Below are 13,362 nucleotides of genomic sequence, written 5' to 3' on the forward strand. Positions count from 1 at the left end.
GGATGGGCTCAGGCTTTGGTCCCCCGTCCTGGGGTCATGTAGTAATTTTTGTTGTCAAAAGGGGGTTGTGGTGCAATGAAGTTTGAGAAGCCCTGGAATAGAGCGATCACTGATACCCTTCAGCTTAGTGCCTCGCCACTAACAAATTACACTTCCTATCTGTTTCCCACTGCTTGACATCCTGGTTAAGTATGAAGCAATCAAAGTAGTAATCACATGAGTAAAGTGTAGAATATACTTCAGAAAAGGGCAGTGGGGGTGGGGAGCATGAACATTTCCAACTCAGTGCCATACCCTATATTTTAGTTGTCTTCATTCAGAATATCAACCAAGGCTTGCAGCAGTCTATCATCTCTATGTTTGTATGGTTTGGCATTGTAAAAAAGGTCAACATAGTCACTGTACAGAGTGTCCTCAGAGTCTTTTAACTGGGAGGGTTTGTTTAATTTTTCAAGGGCTTGATAGAAGTGTTCATATGGAATATTTAACTTTTCATTTGGAGTCTTCTTTGGTGCTCGATTCTGGGCCATGTGCCGGCTAAAAGCACTTTGCAATAGACGAAGCATTGCCTCTGATGGAATTTTGTCTCTCATTTTATCAGTGCTACTGCTGGTACCTTCGGTGACCTTGGGTTTTGCACTCAGGTTCTCTTGCGTGGTATGATCCTAAAATACAGAACAGTATCAAAAGGGTTAGGTATCAGTGAAATGCTGACTGAAGTAGGCCTTGTTATTAATAGGGATTTGTGTGTATGAATAAATGCTACTTTGATCATTTAGGAACCATTGGCACCAGGAAAGGGATTGCAAATATCTTGTGCAAAATGTTTAATATCTCAAATAAGTAACAGATCATAAAAGTGTTAATTTGGATTCTACCAGCTGGTTACCTATTCTGTGTACCTAGCTACCATCCAACATTATATAGTTATCCCTGCAGATCTTAAAAGGTGAATACAGTTGGATTGGGTACGAACTTGGAAAGAACACCTCTCAGGAGGTAGTGCATGAAGTGGTAACTCAGTAGGTGGCGTTTTCCCCCTCTCAAACAGGATTAAACCAATACCCCAAAATAGTGAATAAATTTCTGCTGGAGGTATTGTTTCAGATGAGACATGAAAATGATGTCCAGATACATTCTGCCCAGCAACTTCCCCCTGCAGTGTCAGTTGACTACAGTTTTACTTCTCTTCCCGTTATACACTGTTGTGGACTATTGCTGTGCACACAACTACTTCAGACTGATGAATTGATATCTATATATCCTATGGATATACCTACCTACCTATTAGGGGTGATGTTAGACTACGTAGTTAATGCCTGTGAAGTGCTCTGAAAACTTTCAGATAAGCAGCTATTTTAAAAGTGCAAAGTATTATAATCATATGTATCTGGCACCAAGTCCCAGACACAGAGGCTTGAAACATTATTTTTTATAAATAATTAGCAGTTCACCTCCAAGCAAAGAAAGAGGAGGAAAAGGAACTGAAGGCAACAGCTCTAGTTACCAGAAAAACATTCAGGATCAGAGGTTCCCTAAACTACATAGAACCATTTGTAGGTGCTTCATTCCAAAACTCACAGCAGGCACCAGAGCTGGCATGCTCTTTTAGGGCCTGATCCTACTCCCACTGGAATCATTATAAGTGATTAGACCCTAAAATGCAGGTTGATTGTTGGAAGGATCCCCCCACATTATTCAGCTTCTTTACAGACTGAGTGGATAGCTCGTTTTGAGAACTGATAACATAAAATGATCAGTAGGTCCCTCGAGTCATGTATCAAACCACAAGATAAATGAAATAGTCCATTGTTGGTACAGATCACATCACAATACTCACACAGTTCACAAATGAACAAGGGCTGGGTGAAATGAATAGAGAGATAGGCACATTCATAAAAGCAAAACCACCATTTTTTCTAAATTGTTTTAAGAATTAAAAGTAAAATATATAGGAAATACCACAAAGTGACTGATACCTCTACAAAGTCTGCCATCTTCTCCACTCCTCTTCTGTCATTTTGCACAGCATTGTAGGATGTGTATACACGAGGCTGCTTCATGTGTTCAGGTTGGGTAGAAGTGCCATGCAAAATCAATTTCCAGTTCACAATTCTTCCTTCATTCTGCATTCTCCTAGACTAAAGGACAAGCATGAGTATTGTATTAGCATAGACTCAGGGGATGAGAGAGAAGAAGAGAGAGGACAGCTGATGTCAACAAAGACAGGAGTCATACGACTGGTTTATAGTACTTTTTAAATGTAAATGTAGATGCTGATTTACAACCACTGAAATATACCACCGATATGATATATAATGTATGATGCACAGCAGAAGGTGAGAATGAGTCCAGTGATTCTAAACTATCCCAAATATGCCAAAAATACACATATGTTTTTAATACATATCATTATCATTAGTTCAGTCATTACAGGTGGAAATATAGTACAGAATGTCAAAAATTACTAAACCAGATATTTCATATTGTTAGTATTTGTTCTCTGAGCCACTGGACAGCGATTTCTGCACTGTGAGCAATAGATTTTTAATAATGTTGTACAGTAGTAACACTGCTCACTACTGCAAGCAATTGGGTTTGGGACCATGACTGAGTAATACAGTCATTTTAAAATCTGATAAAGGAAAAGTCAAGTACGGAATTTTCTGGAACATGTTTTCAACAAATATCATCTTCAGAGTTCTTGCTCAATTGTCTACCTGAACTAAGACAGCTGCTGAAGATCCACCTATTCTAATAAAACCCTACATTACTAGCCTTGAGATTTAAAGGCTATGAACACTATTTAAAATTAGCAGTAAATCTAAGTGAGGATCTCATTGGGTAGCTATAAATTACAAGTGGGGTCAGTAACAAGTGTGAGAAACTGTTTCTGGAATAACAAAAAGTGCCAGAAGCTGAAGAAATGGTGCATTGTTTTTCAGGGAGAAGGTGGGGTTTGTATGAGAGTTCAGGTATCTCGTATTTGAAGATGGAATATGACTATCCATCTAACTAAAAACAAAATGCTCTTCTTATATACATTCCAAGAAATATTATGCCTTGTTACAATGAGCTATTGATTAGGGCACTTCTAACCACGGGATTATCTGACAAGCCTACAAATCCTACAGGTAGTATTAACACTACTCCAGAGCTCCCTGTGGAGAATAATGTTTGTTTCTACTGCCTTCTCCACCTGCTATGTGCTTGGCATTACTCTGCTGCTTACAAGTTCCTCTCATTCCACAATGCACCATTTATTTCTCTAAATGGCGATCCTCCAATTAAAGATGTCCCACAGAGAAAAACAGAATCAGTGTTCCTTTTCCAGGACTAAGGTCTAAAGGATAGATCCTGAAAGGTGCTGAGCACCTTCAACTCCCACTGATTTCTATAGAGACCAAGGGGGTTGGATACTCTCATATGTCTCATAGGAGGCACTCAGCACCTGATAGGATCTGCCCTTAGTGACAAGCTTATTACCAAACTACTTCAGTGAAATTCTCGAGAGATGAGTGAACTTGGATTGATTGCTCTCCCTTTGAAGAGAATGATTTCTCAGTCATCTACCAAGCAGCTTTCTCCCCAAACCTCTCACTGTTGTAATGTAATCCATATTCCCATATGGTTTAGTAAACATTTATTATATATCTCTAGATTTCTTGGCTATAATCCTTGTGGACCATTCATTACTTTGAGAGAGAATATAGGGGAAGATATACATCAGAATTGCTCTCTGAGGTCACCAGGAATTAATAGACTCACAAGCTTTTGAGTCAATGAAAATTATGTGCATATACCAAGAAGAGACTAGACCTCTTCTTGTGCTTTACTCCCCAGGCAATTAATTTGCAAGTAATCCATTACATATTCCATTTCAAAACCACACAAAAATTGCATTAAATGGTTATTCTTCAGCCATATGAGGAGTATGTACAGCATGATAAATTATTAAAAGCTAAATTCTGCTGATAGTTGCACTTCCATGAAGTTACCCTGGTTTTACACAGCTGAATTTGGCCCTATCTTTTGAATTTCTATCTCTTTAGCCTGTCCTTTTCCACTTTTATCCAGGTGCATGTTTTGTTTTGTTTTTAAATAATTAGTTTTTCACTGAACAAACTCCACCTGTTCTCCATCCTGCATGATGTTAGTGATCCACTGATCTATGTCCCCAACTCATCTACTTGGCTAATTAGCATGCACACATACTTACCACATCAGTAATTCTCAAAGTCCAAGTGCCTTTTGGATTCTCTCCCCATGTGTGAACAGACATGAAGTCCCAGTTTTTAAAGCCATTGGGAGACTTATCTCTCTCTCTTTCAGCCAGTAAGACAGTGTTGGTGCCTGTATTAGTGCAACAAACAAACATTAATGGAGTTAGCGAGCATCCATTGATTTTGTTGAACTACAGCTCCTGTAAATCCTCCCTTTGTGTCTGCTCTCCATTCATCACCTTTTAGAGATTTTTGCCTATCATCAAGAACTGCCCACCTTGTTAAACAATACCCATGCTTGCTTTAAGACTGAATAGACCATTTGACTGTTGATCCAAGGCTCTCTTATTTTTCATACTATCAAACCACCAATTGCACTCTACTATCACCTGGAGCAGTTACACTTGCTTTTGGTTTAATTATGGGATGGGACAATGTTACTTCTGGATATTAGCTGTTAACTCAATTTCAAAGCAGGATTTACTACGGAGGGTTGCAGTTAATCTAGGAGATGTAATGGAGTATCAGAATCACACCAGCAAGGATCTCACATCCTAACAGACAGTAACATACACTCACAAGGGAACAGCTTGCAGGAATTAGGAAGTGAATGTCATGCTTTCCTACCTTATGAAGTCATTCAGTAATAAAAAACAGAACTGGCGAAAACTTTCCCCACTTTAACCTCTGCGGGTCAAATTCTGCTCACAAAGTTTGCATGGGGGTAAATGAGAGCAAAATTTATCATTGTGTTTTCAACGAGTGTGGGGTGTATCTTAGGCCATGTCTACACTATGGGCACTACTGCAGCACAGCTGTAGTACCACAGCCATACTGCAATAGCGCTGAAGTGTAGGCACCTCCTACAGTGACAGAAGGGAGTTTTCATCAATGTAGTTAATCCACCTTTCCAAATGGCGGTAGCTAGGTTGACAGATGAATTCTTCTGTTGCCCTAGCCATGTCTAGCCCAGGAGTTAGGTTGGCGGAATGCATTTTTCACATCCCTGAGTGCTGTAGATCTGTTGACCTAACTTTTAAGTGTAGACCAGCCTCATACTCAGGCCAAGTCTACAGTATGGGGACGTTAGTGACACATCTATGGTGCCGTAGCTATGCTGGAGTAACCCATAGTGCAGGCACAGCCTACAGTCATGGAAGGGGGTTCTCTATTGCTGTAGGAACACTACTTCCCTGATCGATGGTAGGTAGGTTGAACGGAAGCATCTTCCATCAACCTAGCTGAATCTGCACCAAGGATTAGGTTGGTGTAGGCTGTAGCTATGCCATGCAGGGGGTGGTTTTTTCATACCCTTGAGCAAAGTAGCTATGTGGATCTACATTTTATGTATAGGCCAGGCCCGGGTTACATTGTAACACCATGGTGATGAGCTCTAACGGGGGAAAGGCATTTTCACCATAGTACTGGCCTGAGTAAAAGCCACTACTTGTGTCTTGCTTGCAACACTCCTGCTAATACATCCCAGAATGATGTTCGCTTTTTTGCAACAGTGTTACACTGTTGACGCATATTTAGCTTGTTATCCAGTATGACCCCCAGATCTCTTTCTGCAGTACTCCATCCTAGGCAGTGTGCAACTGATTGTTCCTTCCTAAGTGGAGTATTTTGCATTTGTCCTTACTGAATTTCATCCTATTTACTTTAGACCATTTCTCCAGGTTTTCCAGATAATTTTGGATTTTAATCCTGTCCTCCAAAGTACTTGCAACCCCTCCCAGTTTGGTATCTTCTAAAAACTTTATGAGTGTACTCTCTATGCCATTTATCTAAATCATTGATGAAGAACAGAACGAAACCAGACCCAGAACAGATCCCCGCGGGACCCCACTTGATATGCCCTTCCAGGTTGACTATGAAGATAACTATTCTCTGGGAATGTTTTTCCAACCTGTTATGCATCCACCTTATAGTAGCTCCATCTAGGTTGTATTTCCCTAGTTTCTATCTATCTATTCCCAGACAAAATCTAAACTAAGATGGAGTCAATGCTGAGAGTACGGCTCAGTAATTTAGAGTAAAATACATTTCAGGGATGTTGCAATTATCCCCAAAACAGACATTGTAAACCCAGGAAATTCAGAGTTAAGGTTATACTTGAAAGAAATCCAAACGAGTTAAGGGTGCAAATGCACAACCCAAAGAACCCTAATTCTGCCTTCTAGTGACACCGTGCCACAAGTATATGTTTAGGATTAATGCAATTTAGTGTTTGTGGTCTCAGATTAGATAACACTGATCTCAAAGACCATATGAAATTGCAACACCTCAACCCTGTGACAATACAGGGCGAAGTTAAGATTACTTGTTTTATATTTTAATGCAACCATCACTGTAATATCTAGGTGCCTGATACAAACAGAATCCCCCATTCAGGTGATGCAGTTGCTCACCCCCATCCCAGAGCTCCGTTGACTCACTGAGTCATTGTCTGGCCCCTACAAAGCATAAACTACAAGCTGGTGTCCTACAGAAACCCCCAATATGGGCTACACACCCTCAGCACTGGACAGGGCCGGCTCCAGCTTTTTTGCCGCCCCAAGCAGCGAAGCGGGGAAAAAAAAAAAGATAAAGCCGTGATCGGCAGCACTTCGGCGGCAGCTCTACCGCGCCGCTTCATTCTTCCGCGGCAATTCGGCAGCGAGAGGGAGGGACTGAGGGACCTGCCGCCGAATTGCCGCCGAAGACCCAGACGTGCCGCCCCTTTCCATTTGCCGCCCCAAGCACCTGCTTCTTTCGCTGGTGCCTGGAGCCGGCCCTGGCACCGGAACACTATACCCAGAAGTCTTGTCTCTGGAATATGGGACATCAGAAAATGATGCCTCAAAACTAACCAATCACTGTTTCCAATCTTGCAATATCATTTTCATTTATGGTTGCTACCTCTGAGGTACAAAAAATGGGACATCTGGAGTGATTCTGAGCCTGTAAAAGTGAAGAGCTGGCAGTGTCTACTGAGCATCCTTACAGAATTCTCAGGACAGCTACCTCACAAAAGGAACAATCCTCAGAAAACCTGAATGGGTGGCAAACCTATTTTAGTATCATTTTCAGTTTTCATTTTGAGATCTTTGCTTTCAAGAATAACTTAAAAGACACGGAGGTAGATAGTGAGGCATAGGCAGCCAAATCCCTGCCTCCACTACATGCTTCATCCAAGAGTGGCATTGAGGATCTGGGCCTTTAAGGGCTGAGCTTCCCAGACAGAGTCTGGGCAAGGTACTTTGAAGCTCCTGCTGTTGTGCACAGCCAGTTGGAACTGGACATAGAATAAAGCAGAGATTTTGCAAGCACCTGAAGCACTGAGAGATCACTGAGCACCACACCAAGCATGCACCTTTTTGGAAGTAATTACTTTTCCTAGAATGTATTCAGCCATTTCTAACACAGGGAGATTAAGTGATTTTTATATAAAGATTAATAAGATCAATGTCTTACACTGCAACAGCAGAAACTAATCATTTCTTTGAACACATTTGTTTGCCTCCTGTACCTGATGGGGAAGTGAGGGTGACGTGAAGATCACCTCTGCGGGAATATTCAATTGTTGCTTCAAACTGTACATGCTCCAGAGATGTAACAGAATTTTCTTGCCCTTCACAAGCTTTTGTGGGAATTTCAATAGTTACTTCTCCATTTGCTCTTAATAACCTAGCAAAGATACAGGGATTATTTGGTTACCTACTAGCTTATTACACAAAGTCCGATGGATGCATTTTACACCTGTATCATGAACGATCAGACTGGGGGAAGATGTACTGCACTCCTTGCTCATCCCAAACTGCCAGTGGGACCTCCGGGAGCTCTGGGTGCACAGAAATACAGAAATCAGCTAAACTGTTTAAACTGACTGGGCCTGATTTCTTCCACACACTATGGAGGCAAGCAAGCTGGATAATCAATATGTTCTTTCAAGGCTTAATGTCTACATTGCTCTCCAAGAGACTCCTAAAAGACACTCTCTTTAAAATTACAGCATCACACGAGTGTATCAGATGTACATGTTGTTTGCCTCAGTAAAATCACCAGCAGGAATATTATTATATAGTTAAAATGGCTGGAAAAAGCTGCAGCGGCTGTAGCCCTCTGAATCATTCCTAGAATAGAGTCTACACCTTCCCAACATTTTCAAAGCATTGTGCATGGTTTTCTCTGTACAATTCTCATTAACTTTAATGAGAATCTGGTGCTTGAATCCCTCCCTACACAATGCATTAAAAATGTAGGAGCTAGCGAGCTTTGTTTTTGTAATGTAACATAAAAGGATTGCAGTAATGATACCTAACTAATAAGTTTCATGTACGTCAGCTCTCTGTATTAAATTCAAAACACCAAGGAAAACACATCAGATTGGAAAAAAAAAGGCAAGAGAGTTAAAAAAAAGCACTATAATAAAAATAACATAAATAAACAGGTTACCAAGAAGTGAAACACCACATAGTTGTAATATATTTCTACTTGGTGCACTTAGATGATGTCATTTAAAGATTTGTTATAACTATCTTTATTCCAGACAGCAAAGCCATAAATTAACATGTGAAAACCAAAAAGAAGAGAGTCTAAAGGTCCTTATTGATTAAACAAGTTAATTATTGAGAAAGTCATTGTGGCTTGCCAGTATTAATACTGAGTCTATGTGCAATATATAGGAAATATTTGCAGGTATGATATATGAGGTTTTATCAGAATGCATTTGGGATGGCTGTGTACATAGGAATGGCAGGATGTGTGAGTTATGCAGATCACCCCACAAGTGCTGCTGATACAACCTTTACATCACACTGTCATGTATGGGATATATGTCACATACGTTACAGAAAAAAATATTTTAGGAACAATTTAGAAAAAACAAATTAAACTATATCAGGGCTATTTCTTGTATTTCTTCATCTTAACTGGTTGGATTTAGCATAACAGTGCTAATAGTCCTGCAGTGTCATCCATCCAGATGACGGTTACACATGCAGACAGAATCTTCATTCTGTATTGAATCATGGATCTTAGTATTTTGCAGCAGTCTTACAATGAACTACATGAAACAAAGAGATGGGGCATTACTCACCCACCCCCTGGATTTGTGAGAAATAGAGCAAGGCAAAACCAAAGAAACTGAAATTAAATATCTCAATCTCATTTATACCTATTGGACAAATTTGTGCAAGGTACTACCTTCTTGCCTTAGATTAGAGAGAGATAAATTGATATGAGGTATTAATTTCAATGCAAATTCTTACCTAGGTTCAAAGCTGTTGTCCTTGACTATACACTCTTTCTTTTCAGGTACTCCTTTCCAGGTTTTAGGATCAGCTAAATCCACCAATGCCTTGGCATTAAGTAATCCAAATCCAAATCTGCTATTCACCATCAACCCTGCTCCATTCTTCTTCCATCCAGGATTGTTGGCCAGTGGATCATATTCTGAAGTCCAGACTACCAAATGCTGCATATCCCTCCAGGTTAGATTAGGGCTGTTTAAAAAAGTCTGGTTAATTCCTACAAAACTGTCAGTCAGCTTTCTCTAATAGTATAATTTTACTCTACACACACAAAGATGTTGAAAAAGCAAAATATTTTTTCTGTTAGGCGCTTATATGCACCCCCGCCACATTACTGTAGTATCTGAGAGTCTCACACACAATGTATTTACCCCAACAAAACTCCAAGATATGGAAGTACTATTATGGCCATTATACAGATGGGGAAGTGAGGCAAAGAGAGACTAAGGGACAGATTTTAAAACGTATTTAGGTACCTGAGTACTTTTAAAAATCTGGCCCTACATGACCTGCCTAAGATAAGCCTCTGGTGAAGCAGGGAATTGAACCCAGGACTTCCAAGTGCGCTAAACATTGGTCCATCCCTTCCTCCCTCACAGTGCATTTCTTCTCTGAAAAAGGATTTTGTGAAAATGCTGTTGTGAGGTTCCATGATTTTTCGAAGACATCTTTTCTAACTACCAGACCTGCAAACTCAGCATTGTTCTCTGAGCCCCGGTCTATACTACAAAATTACTTTGGTATAACTACATCACTCAAGGGTGTGAATAATTCACACCCCCTGTACAACATAGTTATACCACCCTAAGCACTGGTGTAGACAGCGCTATGTCAGCGGGAGAGCTTTTCCAGCCAACATAAATACCGCCTCTTGTGGAGGTGGACTTATTAAGACAATGGGAGAGCTCTCTCCCATCGGTTTAGACTGTCTTCACCGGAAGCACTGCAGCTGCATCGGTGCAGACACACCACAGTAAATTTGTTGTGTAGACCTGCCTAGAGAATCAGTCTTGGATACTTTCCATTTCATGCATCATCACTAGCACTAAGGGTTCTGCAGACTGAATTAGCACCTCATTTAAACCTGGGCAACCCTACTGTCTTCAGATTAGGTGCTCACTGACATGTGCAATCCCATTGCCTTCACAGATTTTGTTCACAGGTAACTGACTGGAACTTAAACTATGTCTACACTGCCTTGAAGTTCGGACTAAGGGGGTGTGAATGGCAGTGTGTACCAAAGTGCTGCATTGTAACTCCCTGTGATGGGGCGGCTGCCCCACACTGGGAGAAAAGGGATTAAAGGCAGCCCTAAGGAGGCTGCGCCAGAGGCAGTCAATCAGAGAAGGGCTGAAAGGAGCAGCCAATCAGGGCCGAGCAGGCCCATATTAAAAGGGAGCTGCAGGACAGAGGAGGGCAGTTCTCTGCTGGGAGCCCAGGGAAGAAGGACTGTGTCTCTGGAGGGCTGAGAGAACCGCCAGCACCCTGGACAGAGCAGTGCTGCTAGCAGGAACCAGGAGAGTGAGAGACAGCTCCTGGATGGCTGCTGGGATTTGCAGGCAGAGGCCCTGAGGCAAGGGCAAAGAGGATGCTGGGGCCATGAGGAAATGACCAGACAATTCACTGCAGTAGCCACTAGGGGAAGTGGCTGAACAGTGGACTGCAGGTCCCCCAGAAGGGGGGAGCACAGTGTGTGGCATGGCTGGAGGGCTGTGTCACTGAAGAGGATGTTGTGGTCCTTCAAGAGACATGCTCCCTAGAGCAGGAGTGATGGCGGCAAGGCACTACCCGAAGAGGGCACACTAACACGCAGAGATAATTCCCAAGACAGCCAGCAGGAGGTGCCAGAGTGGTAAGTGCACCCTCTTACACTCCCCCTGTGTGATGCCATGGTCATGAACTAAAAGATTCTTAGTTCTCATTAATCTACTCCTGTTTGAAGAAGGTGATGGCAATGCAAACTAGGAACTTTTTAGTTTGTGCCTGCAGCTTCCACATGGGGGAGTTATCACACCGCACTTTAGTGCGCAAGGCTATTCAGACCTCCACAGTCCAAACTGCAGGGCAGTGTAGATAAGCCCTAAGTAAACAGACTGTTGCTGATGCCCAGAATGAAACAGAATCCCCAGACTCACCCTATCTCATCTATGTTGATCTGCCTGGCTAGCAGGGGTTAAAAGGACTACTAACTTATTTTTATCACTAAAGTTAGTAGGCCTAACTCTGACAGGAAGCGGACCAGTTGAGTGAGATGGTGCCAATTTTGTACAGTCACAGTATGAGAGGACTACAGAAGTAGAGTTTAGGAAGTCTTACTTTGCTTCAAGAGCTAGAGCAAAAATCCCTGCTGCCAATGGAGCAGATGCAGAGGTCCCAGTGTGAGTCTCGGTACATTCGTTGTGAAGATCAGCACTTGTCTGAAAGAAAACATGACTAAAATTAACATGAAAAAGCTGAATAAGCATTATTGTTTATATGTTTGGATACATAGTTATGCATCCTTTATCCAGTGCACCTTAATTCACCGTAGAAAAACTTCCCCCCAGTGAACAAAATAATGGACGCTTAAATCTGATGATAATTCAATCTACTCCTCCTCCTACTATATCTATTTCAACTATAATTTTTGTATCAAAATGCCTTGTATTGGAACAAAGTACTCCCACATTGAATATCTTGCCTTATTCTGAGATCTGAGAGATATAAAAATAAGTGATTCAGACTCATCTGTGAATCATAAAACCCCATCATTGTGTTTGGTCTAGAACATTTAAAATTACTGCTTGCTTAAAAATTACTCACAGGCTTAGTAGTAGCGTTCTGCTTTCTCTTCAGCAGAAGCACTATAATTTGTAAATGAAACATGCATTTTATTTGAAAATGAAGTACCTAATTCCTCTGCCCATGTGCCTGCAATATATGAAAGTGGATATGCTGAGAGCTTTACATCTCAGCTACAGAGAAGCCACTTTGGAAGGGCATTCTTTTGACCTTCTGAAATGAAAAGTTATTTTAACCTCCACCTATGCAGTACACTGTAAGATTATCATCAACCAGATCAGAGCTGTTGTAGTTACTTAAATTCTACTTTATCACACGTAATCTCTTTACTGCAGGGACTATATATACACACATTTTCATATATATATATATATATATATATATATAGGTGCTGCATATTAGATAGATAGCACCTAACGCAATGGGATCCTGAGCCTTGACTGAAGCTTCTATGTGTTACCACAATAAAAAAAAATGAAGGCGACATAAAGCCCAGTTCTGCCTCCTGCTGAGCGTCATTTGCAAGGTGCTGAGCAGTTCTGCTCCTACTGTAGTCAGTGGGAGTGGAGAGTGCTCAGATCCACACCAAAAGGGTTGAACATCTAGCACAAACAATCTCAGAGTTTGGAAAATTAGAGTTGGTTGGAAAACCGAGTTTTTACTCCCCACAAGAAATTTTGAACAAAATCTTTTTTCTTTTACTGAACAAAGTTTCAAACTGCTTCAAAATGATCATTTTTGTTCCAAATTGACATCCTGACTTTAAAACAAAAACCTGAATTCGTTTACTTACATTTCAATAATTAAAAAGAGAGACCCAATGCCTTAGGTACTCTAACTCATCATTAAATATCAACAGCATTACAATAATTTCAACTTAGCCGGCCAGACACCTATAAAACTCCTTTCCAACCCTTTTATTGTGCTAGGAAACAAACCCTCAGGCCTTTTAGAAAACCCTCACCAACAGATGTCTTTTTCAATGTCCCTTGAAGGTCATTAAATTCAGCCTATTTCAGACAAAGGACGAGGCGGGGAGAAAGTTCCAGAGTCCTGGAGTCCTC

The 13,362-nt window shown here is 41.1% G+C and overlaps 1 protein-coding gene across 1 annotated transcript in view; it reads right to left on the minus strand.

Annotated features, from left to right (window-relative positions):
* Positions 1-302: 302 nt before the first annotated feature.
* PCSK1 (proprotein convertase subtilisin/kexin type 1) overlaps positions 303-13,362 on the minus strand; it is a 33,577-nt gene continuing 20,517 nt past the window's right edge. Inside the window, exons 9-14 of the mRNA XM_024206569.1 lie at positions 11,834-11,934; positions 9,476-9,709; positions 7,735-7,892; positions 4,220-4,353; positions 1,980-2,141; positions 303-665 (exon numbers count right to left, since the gene is read on the minus strand). Of these exons, the coding sequence (XP_024062337.1) occupies positions 303-665; positions 1,980-2,141; positions 4,220-4,353; positions 7,735-7,892; positions 9,476-9,709; positions 11,834-11,934 (1,152 nt within the window). The remainder of the gene's footprint in view (positions 666-1,979; positions 2,142-4,219; positions 4,354-7,734; positions 7,893-9,475; positions 9,710-11,833; positions 11,935-13,362) is intronic.

Source organism: Terrapene carolina, unplaced genomic scaffold (assembly GCF_002925995.2).
Source record: "Terrapene carolina triunguis isolate 2854851 unplaced genomic scaffold, T_m_triunguis-2.0 Scaffold69, whole genome shotgun sequence".
NCBI lineage: Eukaryota > Metazoa > Chordata > Testudines > Emydidae > Terrapene > Terrapene triunguis.